Source organism: Cetorhinus maximus, chromosome 19, assembly GCF_964194155.1.
Source record: "Cetorhinus maximus chromosome 19, sCetMax3.hap1.1, whole genome shotgun sequence".
Classification (NCBI taxonomy): domain Eukaryota; kingdom Metazoa; phylum Chordata; class Chondrichthyes; order Lamniformes; family Cetorhinidae; genus Cetorhinus; species Cetorhinus maximus.
Genome location: NC_135897.1, coordinates 63,260,808 through 63,281,523, shown reverse-complemented (window position 1 = coordinate 63,281,523; position 20,716 = coordinate 63,260,808). Strand labels below are relative to the sequence as shown.

General features: G+C 44.1%; 1 protein-coding gene across 1 annotated transcript in view; it reads right to left on the bottom strand.

Annotated features, from left to right (window-relative positions):
• mcf2l2 (MCF.2 cell line derived transforming sequence-like 2) overlaps nt 1-20,716 on the bottom strand; it is a 396,665-nt gene that overhangs the window by 129,733 nt on the left and 246,216 nt on the right. The window contains exon 17 of the mRNA XM_078563948.1: nt 6,063-6,129. Within this exon, the coding sequence (XP_078420074.1) occupies nt 6,063-6,129 (67 nt within the window). The remainder of the gene's footprint in view (nt 1-6,062; nt 6,130-20,716) is intronic.

Genomic DNA, 20,716 nt, shown 5'->3' with positions numbered 1-20,716 from the left:
CCCTGTTGCTCTGAGGGAGCCCTGACAACTACATGAGTAGAGTCAATGAATCCCTGCACCTGGAGAAATGCAGCCATGGCCCTCAAGCCGATTGCCCTTTCAGCCTGACTAGCATGATAGGTTGTAGACTTGATATATTGACCAGCCCAATGGTGATATCCTTTATGCAGTAATCAGGCGCTGACTGAGAAATGCCACTTAGATCTCCAGAAAATCCTTGGAATGAACCACTAGTGAAAAAGTTGTGTGCCAACATCACTTTTATGACTACAGGCGTTGAATGTTTGCCATCTCCCAACGATCTCAATTCCTGCTCCAGCAACCACAGAGCTCTGCCATCACCTCCCTGGACAGATGCAGTCTTTATAGACATTGATGCTTGGACAGCTAGATGAACCTTAGCCTCTGACAGTACACCCTTTGAGTTGGGTGGTGTCTCCTGTGACCAAGAGGCTCCACACGTCCCATTGCCCCTATGTACCCTCCTTGTCCACGTCAAATGACTTCCTCAACCCCAATGCTTCTCTAGCCTCTGCATCGGTGCTCCACGAGGCTCCATTACTATTTCTGCATCACTCTCCTCCTCACTGGACAAGTCAAAGTCTGAAAGCATTGACCCCATAGCCAGATGATCCATTGCGATAAGCCTTTCAAGATCTTGTTCAGCCATTAGTGACTGCTATGGACTTGGGAAATACCTATCCACTAATGGCACATCACCTTAGCCGCACCCTTTGCAGTGCCTCCCAACTTGATAGCATTGCTTCTTCAAGATGCAGCCTGCAGACAGCTTCACTGTATGGTTGCCGGTTCCCTCCACAATTCAACTGCCACATGATGAAGCAAGACTCCATGGCCGGGATTTTCCATGCCCACCAGTGTCGGGTGTGAGTGGACAATATGGCGAGAAGGCCAAAAATCGGTTTCATGACGGCGTGAAACCAGTTTGCGATTGTCTGCTCCACCCGCCACTGGCGAGCCATGTTTCCCGCCATCGGACGTCAGGAATCTCAATGTAATACATCAGCCTATCATTATAAGGCCAGCCTGCCGGACTCAATCCCCCCCGCTCCTGGATCGTCCACCCATGTTGGCAGGAAAACATGCTGAGGTGTTTCACAACAGCATATCTAAGATGTGCACTTGGAGGGCTGCCCTTCGCTTGGGACTTAAAGGTTTGTTTGCCTACCTTGCTTCGGTCAGCACTCGCAGTCATCAGCGCCAGCCTTCACAGACAGCACCACATCACTTTTAGTGGGGCTTGTGGCAGGTCTCTACCTACCAGATCAGCCATATGTGAGTGGCTTTTCAATGGCTGCAGGGCTAGGGCTTGCTTGGGGAAGGGGTAAAAGTGGCCTGAGGCAAGGGAAGAGGCTGCAGGATGAGGGCTGTACTGGGGAAGGGGAGTATCCCAGGGTGTGTGTGGGGCACATGTTGATCTGTGCAAGTGGCCTCAAGATGGTGAGAACTGAGGAGGCAGTCTCCAGAGGAGATGAGGCCAGGTTGACATGTGAGGGTATGTATGTGGGAATGGGTGGTGATGTCCCTTGAGCTGACAGTGACTGAGATGTTAGTAAATATGTGATGGGCTTGAGTGTGTGAGTTTAGAGTGATGAGATGGTTGCTATACCCTGGCTGCATGGATGAGATCATTCATCCCCTATCTGCATTAGATGGCCAGCCTCTTCTGTGCAGCAATGGCACTGATCACCACTGCCATCACTTGCCACACTGGATTGGTGATGCCGCTGCACATCCTGCGGCCAGAGTGGGAGTAGAGGACATCATGGCGGGTTCCATGGCTTCCAAATGACATTCCAGTGATAAGTCATTAAACCTGGAGGCTGCAGTCATTTTGCCTCTCATGGACATCTTCCCTGCAGTAGTCATGGGCGCGCGGCTGGACTTTGAATATGGTGCCTGACGTGATGAAGCGGTGAGGTGATGGTGGGTGGGTGAATGAGGGCCCGCCTGCCATGGAAATGGCAGGTCTCCTGGGAATGCATAATCAATGTGACAGGTTTGGGATGATATGGCGTTACAACCCGCTGTCGCTTACCTGCCCGCTACCGCACTTAGTGCCAATCTGGGATGATTCCACCCCATGTGTCCAAGCATCCTGTATATCATTCGTAAGATCAGGAAAAGGTAGGAAAATACCTGACAATTCTCAGCCTCTGCTGCCGATGTGTCAGCCACTGGTCCAGCCGCCACTTGCATCTCATAAATTGGTTAGTGGCGTTACAATATCGGGGAGCTAGCTCGATATTGGCCAGCGCCATTTTACCTCCTTCGTTCCCACTGCCACGTTGCTGGTAAAATTCTGCCCATAAATCACCCACTAACTTTTGAACTGCTGGGAATGCATCATAAGGCATTAGGAAAAATGATTATTAATTGGAATATGGCTTCAATTTCCATGTCGATTGTTCACAGGAAAGTGGCATCTAACACTTAAATGTTCTCTTCCTGATCTAATTAGCATATTAATACTGTATGAAAACGCAAGATAAAAGCCATCTTCCAGAAGCCAGACACACTGGAACCTGTAGCAATGTTGATCCTTAGCTTTAAATATACTTACAACACAATGCCCCCAAAAATAGCTACGATGTTTTGTGCTAGAGTTCTGACTATCACTGAATTACATTGCTGACTCTAGGAAACTTCGATTTGAAGGATCAGCTCTCCTAAATATGGAATAGTGGAGGAGGAACTTAAATTCCATGTAACACAACCAGGGGTTGGGGGATGAATTGTTTCTGTGCGATTTAAAACATGCAACAATTTAAGACGACAACAGATTCCTGGAAGCATGGCAGGTAAGTCATACATGATGGTTTCTCCATGGCTTTTATCAGAATGTTCAAGTGCATTGAATTCTTACCAAAAGATTCCGCTAAGTAGTGACAGTGGCTGCAGGACTCAGGAAAGTAAAACAGTTTACAACATTTATCTTCTACTCTAATATTCAAAATGAATATGAGATAAACATGAATTAACAGGCAAACTGTAATTGAACACATCACACTGCATATTAAATGGCAGATGTGACATAGACAGATCTCACAAATTTCTCAGCAACTGACTAGATGTCAGTGTCCACTGTGAGCTACACAATCTTGTTAAGATTCTGTTTCCCTCACGAGGGATTTCAACTCTTCACTTTCGAAGGTCTGGCCTCTGAATTCCTTTGAAAGCCACTGACTTGGACTGTCTCAATAACTACTCACCTCCAGTGGTTCAATCTCTTCTCCCGAGACTGCACTCCTGCCTCTAAGTACTAGCACAGTTTCAGCTCTTTAGCAGACAGCTAGCTTCACTGCTGTGCCGCCCCTGGATTTCACTAAGCTCAAATCTCCCCAGTTGCACCAAGCTATCAGCGGCTCCCAGGGATTCCTCTTAGCCTTAACCCTCTCAGCAGCAGAAATATCATGACCTTCCACTGCCTTCTCAGTCCCCCAGGACTTCTCCTGAGCTTCAGCTACACAGAACCAGCTAACAGCAACACCTTTGCTCATTGGAGTCTCTTCTTCTGCTACTCAGCATCCAGACACTTGGGTTTACATTTCCCCACCAAAATGGTCCAGTGGTTGGGTTTCTGCACCATCACCACGACGCAGGTGCCCTAGTGTTCTCTGCACTGCCCCCTGAAGAACCAGGAACACTGGGCTGAGCGTGTACAGCCTGTCCCACTCCACGCAGCGCTGGAGCTCCAAGGTCACATCGGGATTTGTAGTCCTCACCCTCCTCCCAAAAAATGCCCTGCAGCGACAGGTAAGTTCACATTTCTTGACAATTATCTATTGGTGAAGGTCAGACAGAATTCTGGGAAAGTATGCATAAATGATTTTTCCACTTCAACAGTCAGGTAGAGTTCATGATAAAGCAAATTATATATAGTTTGTAGGAGAAATGGGGTTCGATGATCCTAAAGGCCTTGCCTCACCCTTTGCTTTCTTAGAGTACTTTTTCTGCTCTGCCCTTCAAAGCAGCTACAACTAAAAAGTAATATTGAAAGCACTAATAAACTGTTCCTTTATGTTTAGCTTTAAGCCAATGTTTCCTATGCCTCCAAAATTAGATTAATGAGTAGTTATTAGTAATAAGGGGTATATTGCCACTGTGGCTGTTTGTGAAAGGCAAGTAGTGACAATTATAGGCAGGCGGCAGCTTTCAGTATGGGGCAAGGTGTTCAGAGATAGTAGTGGGGAAGTAAATGAGTCTAAGAGCCATTCAAGAGACCAGGTATCAGTAGACAAATTGGTGGAGGTCGTCCAGTGGGAAATAAAGGTGGAAAGTCAACAGAGATTGGTCTTGGGGTTCAGCAGTTATGAGTAGAAGCATCAGTAATGCACAATAGCACATCTGTTTGTAGCAGTAGAGCAATGAGGAGAAGAGGAAGTGAATTCCAAGGATCAAGCACAGTCATGCTCAGGGAGCCAAGTAATGAAAGGTAAATCCAGAAAAGTAATGCAGAGGAGGAAGCTGTTCAGGAAAGAACAGAAACCAAAGCAGATGGGAACCAGTAGGATCATATGAGAACTAACTCAGTTTAGAGTGAAAATATTCCCAGCAGGGAAGCAGAAAACTGAGGATATAGCAGTGCCCAAGCACTAGGATAAAGGGACTCCATCTAAGAATGTACTTTTTTTTGGAAAGTGGTGGTGGCCACAAAGTCCTGAAACAAAAGGAGAAACAGCCTTTGGCCCAGGAAAAGGTTGACTTTTGTCCAGAACACAACACAGCAACAGAGTGCATTGAAGTACTGTACTGAAATTCCCATTCCACCCTCAGATAAAACAACTTCCCTAATTCCCAGTAATGATTTATGGCTTAAAAGTGGACTACTGTAATAGCAAAGAGAAAGACCTTTATGATTTCTCTTTTAATTTCACATATTTATTGGTCAAAGAAGCCATGACCAATTATTAATGATAATAAACATGCTGGGCTGGACATATTGTTTGCAATGGGGGTCTCACCCACTGGTTGGAGAACCGGTGGGAACTTTGCATCGCTTCCGCGGGGGAGACCTGACTAAATTAAGTGTCTGTCGGGCGCTTAACTGGCCGGTGTCAGGCCTTCTCTGGGATTCAGGACCTAGGGTGCAGAAATTCCACCCTCCGAGAGCTGCCAACCAATCAGAGGTGGTAGCTCTCCATTGCCAGCTGTGCCACCGGGAGCGATGGCTGCTACGGGTAAAATGCTCTAGGGACTTCACCAGGGACTATCGTTGGATCCCTGGACACAGCTGAGTGAGGGCAGGTTGAGCGTCATGGGCAGGGGGTTACAAGAGTGGGGCAGGGAGTTCAAGGCAAGGGGGTTTCAGTGGTCTCCCCTTCCCTTCCCAATGCTTGGACCCTCGATCAGGCACTGCGTACCTGACAACGACCCTCTCCCCCAAGTGGTAGGCCACTGCCAAACCCAACAGGGTTTGCTGGGAGGCCTTCGGGAGGGAAGGGAAAGCCATGCAACTCCAATCTAATCTCCATCACTAAATTCCAATGGGCTCAGGGATAATTGATATCTATTGACTCACTAAGAGCCTAATTGGCATCTCGCCGCGAACAGGTGAGTTTCTCACGTTGGCCCTTTCTCACCTCTGACTTAAGCGTGGGAGATTTTCCCTCCACTGGAAGATTGATGCACGGCCTCTCCTACGATTAAGTGGGAACAGCTGCTATGTTTCCTGTTTTGATCGACTGGATTAAATTGCCTGCTGTTTGGTTTTTCAAAAAATGGATGTGTGGAGGACACCTATCTCCATGCATTTAAACAGTGCCTGGGGACTGCACAATTAAGAAATTTTAAATAGTAAAAGCTGATCCATTGTTACTGTCCAGATGACATTTCTATTTTCTCTTTATCACTGGCAGTGACCGCTATTTTAGTCAAAATTCATTTTTTTTCTGCTGATGGGGAAAGCCATGTCAAAAATACTACTACAATAAGCTGCATCACAATGATATACCCTTTCTGAATGAAATGATGAGATAAACAAAACTTTTAAAGATAAATGACCACGTTTTTCAGAACTTTGAATTACATATTTTCTCTACCTCAAAGATGCTCAGAAGCTCTTCGACATACACCCGTTCTGTTTCAATCAGTTCATTCATGATGTGCCTGAGAAGTAGATGAATGGCATTAAATTTTGTTTTATAATTTGTACATCACCATTGCTAACGAACTGAAATTCTAGTCACTGCTCTTTTACATTTAGCTTTTCACAACAGTAATCCAATTAACAATGTCACCCAATTATAAGATATTAGATCATAATGCAACAACATCATATAAATTCAAAAGTATAATTTAGGCAATGTGTATGATATTAGTGCACAGTTCACAAAAACCTACTGATCAGATTGATTGATAAATGGATATTAAATATTTTCAAAGGCCAACAGTAGTAACTGCTCCTTTCTAGGAACCTACTTTGAATTAAAACCTAGTATTGGGCTTTTAGTCTCTATTCAGATGATTCTCTGGACTCAATGCCGCTCTCAGTAAGTCTCTGTTCATGGCGAACCAAAATGTAACTTCAAGTGGGGATTGAACAGAAATCCGTATTATTAGAATTAATTTCAGGGATTAACATGCACGTTCAATGTGTTCTTTTCTGCAAGAACAAACACTATCAGACCATGTGACTTAGACTATACAATATGAATAAGATTTTATTAAAAGTAAAACTAAGAAGTAGCATAAAGTCAATACAATAAATCTTATTTGCTTACAGAATTTTTAGTTTATAGCTCATAGAAAAAACAAAGATATGACAGTCTAACTCTCAGCAATACTAAACCTGGGCCAGTGTTTGAGCATAAAGTTTATATGTGAGCTTTTGGCTGTCCCATGGTCTTTAGCTAGTTGTCTTTATCCTGAAAAACCCAGAGAACTGATGAACTCGGGAAAGTTGTCCTCGTTTTTTTTCCCCTTCAGTTAGTCGTTTCCAACTGCCAAGCTGTCTGCCAAATAGATGTCAAGGCAAAGGGCCCTATCCCTCAGAAACCTGTCTCCAACCAACCTAGATGACCAGCTGAAACCAGTCAGATTCAATAGACTGCTAACTCGCCATATAATTACCAGGGACTGCTTCTGGTGAAAGAAAACTAAAGATTTTGTAATTTGAAAAGTCTTTACAAATCAAGACCAAGTCATGTCATGGTAGCCATGTATGACTGCTTCATCTGTGGACCTGGTTTGCTTACAGAATAATTTAAACACACCTAGAGAATGCAGATTCTATCTCACCTGCAGACATCAAGCCTACAGCAACAGAAAATTAAAAGTGAGAGCTGCACAATCAAGAAATTACATATATAGGTATTAATATATATAAACATTTCTATGAATTGAATTATGCCAGAATTAATATTCCTCACCACAAACATCCTTATTTTCAATGAACTAATGTCATTGTGCATAAATGTGCATTATACCTGTTTGATAGTGGCTAGAGGGGTAGGGAAAGAGGAGGAGGGAAACATGGGAATGGAAAGGATAGAGAAGAGGGGATGAAAATGAGTAAGTGAGTAGGTGATTTGGGGAAAGTAGAAAGAGAAAGATTACGACGAATGGAGGAACGGGGATGTAGTAATTATGATTTTATGTAGCGTGCAATGTACCTTTAAGAATAATACTTGTTAAGAAAGATCACATGATCTGTAGTAATCAATAGGAGAGTAGTGCAGGCTACCTCAGCAGTCAATGTAGAGATAGAGCTGGAGTTGAAAGCACATGTGTAGTTGCTGCTGAGTATATTGTAAAAAACCTTAAAGTTTCCACCCAAGAGGTGTCTGCAGGTCAACTCAATCATTAATAGCACAACTCGGCAACCCTACAACAAACTGATGATGAGTATAGGATAGGATTGAACAGAAGAAATCAAGTTAAAAAGAAATCGGCGCTGTACCTCGCCCAGTGATTGTAAGTAGCAAGCTCCGTTAGAATTGAAGAAGTTATCCCCTCCCAAAATGCCACAATTTTGGAGAGTTGATCCTTTCAAACCTGCCACAGACGATTGGTCTCAATACATAGAATGCCACACGTTCTTTTTTCAAGCGAGAGATTACAGGGGAAGAGAAGAGGCGAGTTATCCTCTTGAGCACTTGTGGAAGCAAAACCTACAGTCTGATCCGAAGTTTGATGGCACCCAGTGACCCAGATTCGAAAAATTTCGATGAATTGGTGGACCTCATGAAGGTCCATTTTCAAATAAAGCACTCAGTCACGATGCAGAAGTTCAGGTTTATTTCATGAAATAGAGCCCCGGGTGAGACAATTGCACGCCACATTGCAAATTTGAAGCAGCTAAGGGAACATTGTGAATTTGGTATAACTGAACGACATGCTCAGAGATCGTTTAGTGTGTGGTGTGAAAGAGGACACTATTCAGAAAAGATTATTGTCCGAAATGAATCTGGATTTCTAGAAGGTGCTAGAGATAGCGCTGACCATGGAAAGCGCAGTAACAGATTCAAAAGCAATACAGGCTGCGCAAAATGGTGCTGTCCCCCACATGGAGTGGGAATCCTCAACCGAAAGTGGCACGAGAAAGCAAGACTCTGCCGAGAAGCGGGAAACAGCTAGCCGAAGAATAGAGAAAAATAACGTAGCAGTGAAATCAAAGAATAATTTCAATAGAGGTGGAAACAATCAGTCTTTTAGCAATTGGCAATTTAAAAACATGGAATGCTACTATTGTCACAGAAATGGACATATGATGAGGCAGTACAAGGAAAGATTCAAGCAGGCTTGTAAACAAAAGAAGAAGCCCAATGAAATCTACAATGTAGAAGGGCCTGAAACAACAAAGTTAGACATTTACTCACTGTGTAATCTGAAAATTGGAAAGAAGAAACAATATTTGTCACAGTGAAAGTAATAGCAAACCTGTTAGAATGGAAATGGACACGGGAACTTCCATTACAGTAATTGGGGAACATACTTTCGGATATTTGAATAATGGTGAACACAATTAAGTTTAGGAGAAACAGCCGCCAAGCTGAAAACAAATACAGATGAAGACATTCAAGTAAAAGGCAAAAACAGAGTAACTGTCCATTATGGAAGCCAATCAGCAAAGCTACTCTTGATGGTGGTAGCAGGTGAAGGGCCAAGATTCCTGGAGTGAAATTGGTTAGAGGAGATTAAGTTAGAATGGGCTGAAATTTTCCAGTTGAGAGCAAGTGGGCTACCAGAGCTACTTAGAAAGTACACCACCATCTTTAAGGGCGAAATGGGGAAAATCCAGGGCCTTCATGCAGATCCAGAAGCAACCCCTCATTTCATGAAGGTGAGACCAGTGCCATATGCCCTGCAAGAAAAAGTTGACATTGAACTGAACAGACTAGAGAAACTGGGCATTATACAACCGGTCCAGTTCTCAGTGGGCTGCACCCATAGTCCCCGTCCTTAAACCCGACCAAAACATCCAAATTTGTGGAGACTACAAACTGACAGTTAATAAAGTAGCTAAGCTAGACAGGTACCCCATTCCAAAAATTCGAAGACCTGTATGCCAAGCTGGCAGGGCGGGCAATGTACAGAAAGCTTGACATGAGTCATGCTTATCAACAACCAGAGTTGGATAATGCCTCCTGGGAATTTGTCACAATTAATACCCACAAAGGGTTGTACCAATATACATGATTGCCTGTTGTTGTCTCCTCCGCTTGTGCTGTCTTTCAGAGAACAATGGAAAGGTTACTGCAGGGACTGCCCCAGGTTGTAGTCTATTTAGACGATGTATTGGTGACAGGATTGACTGAAAAAGAGCATTTGGCAAACTTAGAAGGAGTCTTAAAATGTTTCTTGCAAGCTGGAGTGTGTTGAACTAAAGAAAAGTGCACATTCCAAGTGAGGGAGGTAATCTATTTGGGTTACCGGGTAGATTCACAGGGCCTCCACCCGGTTGAAGAGAAAGTGAGAGCTTTAAGAGAGGCACCTGCGCCAAAGAACACCTCGGAGCTCAAATCATTCCTGGGAATGATCAACCATTATGGGTGTTTTTTACCCAATTTGTCTACAGTGCTGGCTCCCCTGCTTTCTCTACTCAAAAATAACCAATGTCGGTCTTGGAAGGTACCCCAGAAAGAAGCTTTCATAAAGATGAAACAATTGTTGCACTCATCCAATCTATTAGTGTATTGTGACCAGATGGAAGAATTGGTGCTGACATGTGATGGAGCTCCCTGTGGAGTGGGAGCAGTGCTCTCTCATTGGATGGACGTCAGCATGGAACAGCCAATAGGTTACGTATCAAGAACACTCACCACATCAGAAAAGAGATACTCACAGATAGAAAAAGAAGGCCTGCCCATCACCTTTGGTGTCAAGAAATTTCACCAGTACGTACACGGCCACCATTTTACAATTGTTTCAGACCACAAACCATTGCTAGGCTTGTTTAATGAGGACAAGGCTATACCACCCATAGCCTCAGCAAGAATACAATGATGGGCTTTAATTTTGGCAGCTTTCGTACATAGGCCTGGCAAACAAATCGCAAATGCTGATGCCCTTAGTCGTTTGCCTTTACAAGAAAATGATGAGGACGTTCCAGTTCCACAGGAACTTTTTTTTACTATAAGTTTCTTAGATTCCTCGCCGGTATGTGCTTGACAGATCAGAGACTGGACAAGTTGGGACCCAGTCCTATTGCAGGTACGAGAACAAGCGCTACATGGTTGGTCACAGGAGCTTGTATCTGATGAAATGGAACTGTACATCATCAGAAGACATGAAATAATCAGCTAGGATGGCATCCTATTGTGGGGAGCACGAGTGTTAGTTCCTCCAAAGGGAAGGGAGCCACTTTTAATTGAACTACACAGTGCCTATCCAGGAATTTCCCAAATGAAGACCATAGCACACAGCTAGCTATGGAGGCCTAGGATGGATGGTGAAATAGAGAGTTTAGTAAAGCACTGTGTACAATATCACCAACTGCAAAAGTTGCCGGTGTCAGCTCCGTTACACACATGGGAGTGGCCAGGTAGACCCTGGGTGCAGTTACACATGGACTACATTGAACCTTTCCTGGGAACAATGTTTCTGCTCATTGTCGATGCCCATTCAAAATGTTTGGACGTATATGAGGTAAAGTCACCAATTGCCGCTACAATTGAAAAACTACATCAGAGTTTTGCCATTCATGGACCACCAGAAGTAGTCATTTCCGATAACGGCATGGCACTTTTGAGTGCTGAGTTTCAACGGTTTATCAGCCTCAACGGTATCACTCATGTGAAAACTGCACCATACCACCCTTCCTCAAATGGACTGGCCAAAAGGGCAGTTCAAACGTTCAAGGCAGGCATGAAAAAGCTAACTGGTGATTCCTTGGCAACCAAGCTAGCACGCTTTCTTTTTCATTACATGACTACCCCTCACACAACAACAGGTGTCACACCTGCGGAGTTATTGTTGAAATGCCATCTCAGGCTGAGATTGAGCTTAATAATGTCGAGTTTAGATGGGAAGGTGGAAAGGAGTCAGGGAAGCCAAAAAAACCAGACATGACTGGCACAGTCGCGAGAGGAAATTTATGCTAGGAGAGCCAGTATACACGAAAAATTTCGGGGAAGGACTAAAGTGGTTACTGGGTGAAATAAGTGTGGTGACTGGACCTCCATCTTACCACGTGGAGGTGGAAGGCCGGATCATTTGTAAACATGTGGACCATTTAAGGAAGAGAGAGACAAATCATCAAGATATGGTTCCACCAGTGATCATGACTGGGTCTGCGTTTCCTGTTGAGGATACTCAACCCAGGACTGACATGTCTGATATTCCTGTAAGAGTTGAGGATGCAGAACTGCAAGTGCCCACTGAAGCATCTGATGTTTAGGCAACTCCGGAAAAGGAGGTTCCTGACAAAGAATCTGAAGTTGCGGAGCTGCAACATTCCACACATACCAGGAAACCACCTAGCAGACTGAACTTGTAAATTCCTTATCCAGTGTAAATATTATGTTGTCTTGAAAAATATGTACTTGGAAATTTAATATGTGTAGCCAAGTTAAAGGGGGACGAATGTAGTAATTATGGTTTTATTTAGCGTGCAATGTACCTTTAAGAATAATACATGATCTGTAGTAACCAATAGGAGAGTAGGACGAGCTGCCTCAGCAGTCAGTGTAGAGCTAGAGTTGGAGTTGAAAGCACACTATATTTGCTGCTGAGTATATTGTAAATTAACTTAAAGTTTCCACCCAAGAAGTGTCTGCAGATTAAGTCTATCATTTTTAGCACATCTCGGCCTGTACACCCTATAACCTATAACACCCTATAACAGGGAAAAAAGAAAAGGACCAGGAATAGAAGCAGCGAGGGCAGGGAAATTACCTCAACAGTGTTTCGATACTGAGCAGGGGGCCCAAGTTCATGCAAGACTAGCACCACTTAAAATGGACTAGTCGTACTTAAAGCCAGATTACATGTCTTGAAGGGAAGGTGTATTTTGGCTGCATCAGGAGGACCAAACTGAGGAGGTAAATACACCATCATTTGATCTAAAATTCACTGCTACCAGCTAAAATACCACCACTGCATTTATTTTAAAGGGTTGTATAGAGGCAGGATCTGCACGTGGTGAGAGTACGGGCACGAATGGTCTGCAGCAAGGTTAGAAGATTAGAATAAGTGCCAGTTCACAGGAGGGTGAGGTCACACATGAGTTCTGCTGCAGAGGACTGAAATCAGGACCTCAGTAGGGTGGCAGGCAGTAAAAGGCTGATGGGTATGCACACAGAAATTCTTGGTGCATTGGCAGGTCTGTTGTCATTGTCAAGGAGAATGGAGGACTCTAACCCCAGCTTGACAGGGCTTCATGCTATTCTTGGACTCCAGCATTTCCAGTGTAGAAGTGGTGGCCAAATCCTTGAGAACTTTTATGGGCCTGACCATCATGCAACATCTGATGCTGATGTCTCAGCTTCCACTGTGGGATAAGCAAAAGCCACCAACATCTGAATGCTGCAGTGGAAGCTCAGACAGAGGTCATGAGATCTTTGCTTGGTGCCATGCAAGGCCAGTTTTGTGCTGTGCAAGTTCAGACTGTTGCATCATGACTGCAGTATCAATGCTCAAGGGGGAAAGAGGCTTGCTGGCTCTCACAGCTGTCTAGCTCCAGCATATTACTAGGATTGGTGAGACACCATCCCAGGAGGTGGAAGAAGCTCTGTGGTGCACAAACCTGCTCTGCTCTTTCAGTATGACAGCATTCATGCTCCCACCACTGACTCTCCACCAGTGCCCTTGTTATTTCCTGCCACCCATGCCGAGATGGTGCAATCTGGTTAGCCTTTCTTGGGCCAGATATGTGTGGAGGGCATCCTCCAATGCCATCTACAGTCTCACACATTGAAAGTCAACAGCCTTCTAACAGTCATGCTGCAGCCACTGGGTTAGCATTGTGTAGGAGCACCAGGCCAGGCAAAGGGTCCTGCAAGACAGGCTCTAAGAGAATGCACAAGCATCATTAGTTGAGTATTGTATGCAGTATTGGATGTATTGTTGGATAAAGTTAGTATGGAATGGTTATTTTCAATTCCCCCTCTAGGTTGTGTGGCTGCACAGCAACCTGAAAGTTCCCACACAGGCCATGCACAAGGTGGCCCCTTGCGGTTCCTGTGCGTGCATGGCTGTGCAAAACAATTTAAACTCTTGCGCACTTAACAAATCATCTGCACACTCCAATAGAAAATTAGAGGATATGTTGGTTGTTTTGTGATATCTTTTATTTCAGGATTGTGACTAAGAGGATGTTAATGTGGGAATGTGTTGAGCAACAGGGGTCTAGGGTTTAATTCAGGGGAATCAAAGTCTAATGATGCACATATAGAATGCCCATCCAGAACATGGATGTGTTGGCCTCCTCCGACTCCTCCTCTTCCTCTTCCTCCGCCTGAGGTGGTTGCTGAATGCTTTGCAGCAAGGGTTGCATCCTCATGTTGGTCAGGTTGTGAACACCTACTCCAGCCAGTATTAGAGGGCTGTCCCTGAGTGGTCAAGGCAGTGGAACAGTTACTTCAGCACCCATCTGTTCAAAGACATTCATTGTGGCAACATGGCTCTCATTTTATGAGTACTTGCCACATGTGGTGGGGTTGTAGAGGGGAGTCACCAGCCAGGTGTAGAGCAGATCTTCTCATCAAGCAGCAACCCTCTGGTTCAACATAGTGGCTGAAAGAGTGCAGGAACTGCAGACTGGCATATGATCATGAAAGTAACAGGGCTGCTGCCAGAATAGCAGGCATTCACCAGCATGATATTCTAGATGTGGTCAAAACTGAAGTCAATGGGAATCAGAGGGAAAACTCTCCGCTGATTAGAGTCATATCTAGCACAAAGGAAGATCTTTGTGGTTGTTGGAGGTCAATCATCTCAGTCCAGGATATCACTGCAGGAGTTCTCAGGGTAGTGTCTAGCCCCAACCACCTTCAGCTGCTTCATCAATGACCTTCCTATCACCATAAGGTCAGAAGTGGGGATGTTCGCTGATGATTGCACAATGTTCAGCACCATTCGCGCCTCCTCAGATACTGAAGCAGTCCATGTCCAAACGCAGCAAGACCTGGACAATATCCAGGCTTGGGCTGACAAGTGGCAAGTAACATTTGTGCCACACAAGTGCCAGGCAATGACCATTTCCAACAAGAGAGAATTTAACCATCGCCCCTTGACATTCAATGGCTTTGCTATCGCTGAATCCCCCACTATCAACGCCCTGAGTGTTACCATTGACCAGAAACTGAACTGGACAAGGGCAGGTTAGAGGCTAAGAATTCTGCGGCGCATAGCTCACCTTCTGACTCCCCAAAGCATGTCCACCATCCACAAGGCAAAGTCAGGAGTGTGATGGAATACTCCCCACTTATTTGGATGAGTGCAGCTCCAACAATACTCAAGAAGCTTGACACCATCCAGGACAAAGCAGCCCGCTTGATTGGTATCCCAACCACAAACATTCATTCCCTCCACCATCGACGCACAATGGCAGCAGTTTGTACCATCTACAAGATGCAGTGCAGGTACTCAGCAATACTCCTTAAACAGCACTTTCCAAACCCACGACCACTACCATCTAGAAGGACAAGGGCAGCAGATAGATAGGAACACCGCCACCTGAAATTTCCCCTCCAAGTCACTCACCATCCTGACTTGGAAATATATTTCCGTTCCATCACCGTCGCTGGGTCAAAATCCTGGAACTCCCTCCCTAACAGCTGTGAGTATACCTACATCACATGGACCGCAGCAGTTCAAGAAGGCAGCTCACCACCACCTTCTCAAGGGCAATTAGGGTCGGGCGATAAATGCCAGCCTAGCCAGTGATACCCACATCCCATGAATGAATAAAATAAATTTGAGTGAGTGGTACCCTTTGTGATTTTAGTAAATCTGTCCATTGAGATGCAGCGCCAACAAAGCCACAGGCATGCAATTGATGGCTCCATGCACCATGGGAAAGCCTACTACTCTGGCAAAGCCATTCCTCCACTCTTTCTACTCCTCTCTGTTTAGAAAATGACAATGAAGTCCCTTATCCTGGAATACAGATCCTCCATGACCTCCCGGATGCAGCAATGGACAGTCAGCTGCGAGATGTTTGCTATGCCACCTCTTCCAGACTGGAAGGATCCATTGGTGGAAAAATTCAGGGCCATAGCCACCTTCACAGTCACTTTCCAAGCAGTGGCAGAGTTCTCTGATCACCTCCTTGGTGATCCTACAGATGCGCTACAGATCCTACTCCTGGTGTAGGTGGAGATAGGAGAAGTGCTCCCTGAAGACCCTAAGTGGGTAACTCTTCCTGCTAAGTTCCCTCCTCCCTCAGCTTGTCTTTTTTGCTGCCCCTGCTCCATTGCCCTCTGATGTTGCAGCCCAACAGAAACTGCAAACATAGTCCCCATGACTGAGAGTAAATGGTGTGCTCCGGGGCCTTTCAGGAACACACAGTACCTACCCAATGAGCAGCACCACTATCACCAACTTTTCACAACTCTTCCAACAATCCCATACTTCTACAAATTTTAGAAGAGCAAGTGGATAGTAAAAAGCAACTAATCTGCAAGTTGGATGGTGATTAAAAAATACTGGTGGAGGGACCTCACGTTACTGAACACACATTTAAGAGAAGGTATTAACTGGATTGATATTGTTCAAAATGGTAGGTCAGACTCCAAATCAGTATTAGATGCTGATGGACATCACGGTCTGCCAACTTGGCATACTTCTGGCACATGCTCACACAAACAATGCTGGAGATGGCCAGGGGAGGCGCTAATACTGATTTTTACAAGATCTGGCACCCATAGTGCTGCATCTATTGGCACTACAGAACCAAATTTTGCAATCCTAGTCTTTATTTACTCTGTCTAAACCCTTCATGATTTTAAATATCGTTATAAATTTTCCCTTAGCCTTCTCTGCTGTAAGAAGAACAACCCCAGCTTCTCCAGTCTATCCACGTAACTGTAATGCCTTTCACTGGAGCCAGGTTAGTGGTTAGATTAATGTTTTCATGGTCACCTATGCTGCTGCCATCCGACCCATGACAAAGTGGCAAAAACTCATTTACACAGATCCAGAACCTTTGTGTGCATATGAAAATTGTCAAAATGCAAATCATAACTTGTACATGCATTTTTAATGACATTTACCACAATTTATCAAAACCTTGCACTGTAAAGATCCTGCCTCATTGCCTTTAAAAACAAACATCTTCTAGATATCTCATGGGGCTTCAATTTGATGTGCCTCAATAGTGCTGCTGTCTTAAATACCTGTGCAACTTTGGGACTTCCTCTCAGGAGCTTCACAGAATCAAACAAAGCACCTCCAAAGGTGCTTGACGTTCACCAGTTTCATGGCAATGAGGACTAGAGGAGTGCCCAGCACTAATTTTCTTTCCTATATCATCCTTCTCCTCTAAAAACCAAACCTTCAGCCCATTGTCCTTGCAACCTTCTGCCCTACCTCCAATCTCCCTTTCCTTTCCAAAATCTGAATATGTTGTCGCCTCCCAAATCTGTGCCTATATTTCTCGGAATTCCATGTTTGGATCCTTCCAATCAGGTTTCCACCCTGCTACTGTACTGAAATAGCTCTTATCAGAACCACAAATAGCATCTTAAGCGAATATGACAAAAGTAAACTATCCTTTCTTATCCTTCTCAGCCTGGCTGTAGTCTTTGACGCAGTAGACCACACCATCCTCCTCCAACCCTCTACACAGTCGTCCAGCTGGGTGGGATTGCTCTCACCTGGTTCCTGACACCCAGCTCTGCATCACCACCACCTCTCTCAACTCCTCCACTATTGCTAAATTATCAGACAGCTTATTGACATCCAGTACTGGATGAGCATAAATTTTTTCCAGTTAAATATTGGGAAGACCGAAGTCATTGTTTTTGGTCCCTGCTCTGTTCCCTACCTACAACTCCATCCTGGCACCAGTCTGAGACCAAACCAGTCTGTTCGCAACCTCGGTGTCATACTTGAATCTGAGATGAGCTTTCGGCCACATATTCATGCCATCACTAAGACCACCATAATAGTACCCACTTTTGCTCCTGTCTCAGCTCATCTGCTGCTGAAACCCTCATTCGTGCCTTTGTTACCTCAAGACCTGACTATTCCAATCAATTGTACCTTTCATAAACTTGAGGTCATCCAAAACATTGCTGCCCATGTCTTAACCCGTAACAGGTCCCCTTCACCTATCACACCTATGCTTGCTGACTTACATTGATTCCTGGTCAAGAACGGTTTTGATTTTAAAGTTCTCATCCTTGTTTTCAAATCCCTCCTCCCTCACTATATCTGTACCTCCAGTCCCACAGCTCGCCGAGACATCTGCACTCATCTAATTCTGGCTGCTCCCATTTTAATAGCTCCATCGTTGAAGCCTGTGCCTTTAGTTTCCTGGGCCCTAAGCTCTGGAATTCCCTCTCTACAGCTCTCTGCCTCTCCATTTCTCTTTCCTCCTTTAAGTGTTAAAACCTACCTACTTGACCAAGTTTTTGGTCTTCTGACCTAGCATCTCTTTCTGTGACTCAGTGTCATACTTTATTTTGTAATGCTTCTGTGAAGCACCTTGGGACATTTTATTACCCTCAGGTCGTTATAAAAATGTTAGTTGTTGCCATTGCATCCATTTAGTGCTGGGAAAGGGAAAAGGTTCTCAGGCCTTCAAAAAAATCAGTTGATTTTCTGGTTCTATCTCCCACTTCTTTCTCAAATTCTTTTCATAGCCTAGTAACTGAATCTAAAATGTATGTAAAACTTTGGATATAAAAACAGCTGACAGTTAAACAGAATATATTAATTACCAATTAAATCGATAAGCTATTGCATACATCTGTTGTGCTTTTGGGACCTATATACCACTCATTTTCTTCAGGTTAGTGGCAACGATCATTCCAATAAGTGAACCCTCATCCCTGTGAACTGCAGGTTGCCTTTACCTACCCAAAATACCTAGAGTCAAACAGGAACTTTTGCTATTATATTTTAGTTTGCTGGCTATGTTATGTAGCCTTATCACCTTGTCTTTAGAAGGTGAAAGAATCCTCATCCAACCACAGTTTAGATAATAGATAACCAAACAGGTTTATTAAGTACAAGTGAGGATAATGAGCAATGAGTTACAGTAATTAACATTTTTACTATTCTGCCTAGGGATGTAATTGCAGTTACTTCTCCTGTGCTAACATCCAGTAAAGCTTACCCCTATGTAATGATTCACTGATAACCTTCAGTGGAATCTGTCATGACTTCAGACGGAGTGCTGAATCAAAATATATCTGCCCAAGATGTACTTTCAAATTTCTTTGAAAATTGACCTTAGCAAAGAAAAATAAAAGTGCATCTCCTAAACTCTGTCAATCAAATGTACACTCCAAAAGCCCAGGATAGTTGCTTTTGCATTTAATAGCTTGGCTTCTTCCTGGGAGCCATTTCATCTGTCTCAAGCACTTTGGATGAACTGTGGGACCGAAAGTCATTTCCTCACCTAAGAATAATACCTACTAATTAAGAGTAGTCACATTTTGAAACTATTAAACAAAACAAACAAGTAAATTGCTTGTAATTTTGTCATTTTTGCCTATACTGTGTATAGGCTTCCCTGATATACCTGTAAGCAATACATCAGGGCCGATTTTCTCTGTTTTGCTCCCAGTAATGCATATTTCCTTATGCATTTCCAGGGATCTCCCTAAAGGGAGCAGCAGAGTACTTTTGCTAGGAACAAGCAACGTTTTATGAAAAATATTCATTCTTAGTATATGGGCATTATTAGCATAGCCAGCATTTATTGACCATGAGAAGGTGGCAGTCAGCCACCTTATTAGGCTGCAACACTAATAACATCAACACACCTCCACCTCATTCTTCTCCTGCCTCATGCCAAACATAGTACTGCCCATTGCAAGTCAGCCTTTGAAGCTAATTTTTAAAAATGTGACATATTGCTCCATCGTAACCATGTGACTATGTATATATGATTGTCATGTAGTTACTAGGGACAAATATTTACATTCACACTGTGACCTCAGTCTCTCCCTCAATAACCACCCTTAGTCCAAGTACTGCTTCTTACCACTCCTGAGTGGCTTGGAACTCTGTTTTTCTCGATGCCTCCGAGTCTCATTTCCTCTTGTTTTGATAACTGAACTACATGGAAAAATGTTAGCAACTAAATAATTGACTGCTAAGTCACATCTATGTTTGTACATATGCAGAAGCACCCTGAATAAACCAGTTGCACTGATTTGGAAAGACATTCATGCAAAATTAAGTAAGTTCACCAGTCTTTCTGAGTGTGAGAGCTTGGAAACCAAATAATTATGCAGTCGTGATCTTACACCTAATCTGCTTCTACCTTTTGAATGCTTCCTCTCCAAACCACTTCACACCTGACTGCTCATCTCTTAAATTGTCTTTACCTTGGTTAACTTTGGGCTTTCCTCCCCCTTTCTGGTTGCTCCATGGTTGCATTGCTCTGGTTCCTGTTTCTTCTGCCTGTCTGCTCCTCACCCAAATGACTCAGGGTCTTTCTTTGTCTGTGCAGTTCTCCCTACCTGGGTGTTTTTAGCTTAATTTTCTTTCTGATAATAGCACGCCCTAAATTTCATCAACTATTCCCCAGCAGAACTGATTCCCTCTAGGTCGCACATTTTTCCAACAACTCCCAAGGTTCACACTCACTGAGTTCTCCCAATTTCCATGCCTACCTTGAAAATTTCTAGGCCCCATGCTCACTGCAAAGGTTCTCATGAATAGGTCTCAAATCTACCTTGACTGTCCCTGTGCCCATATCCTGAGTGTTCTCAAGCCTACCTTCCAAGTGGTCCAAGACCTGCCTGTTCTCGTACCAGGTCCTATCACCTCTCAAGTGCTTGACTGCGCACCAACATTGAATGTCCCAGTGTCCACAGCCACGCTATGTGTCCATATGCAAATGCTTCCACATCAGATCTCTACTTGCTCTCACTCTCAAGCTCTAACTCCCCACCCCTCTGCTTTTTCTCTCACAAGTCCCAATCACCTGATCTGTTATGGCCCTTCATCCCATGCCTCAGCACCTTCTTCCTGCTTGCTCCTGTTCCCAGTACAAGGCCTTCTACCAGTATTATCTGCACCTTTTGCAGCTCTTTTAGAGTTGCCCAGGTCCAGAACAGGATTGATCTGGACACTG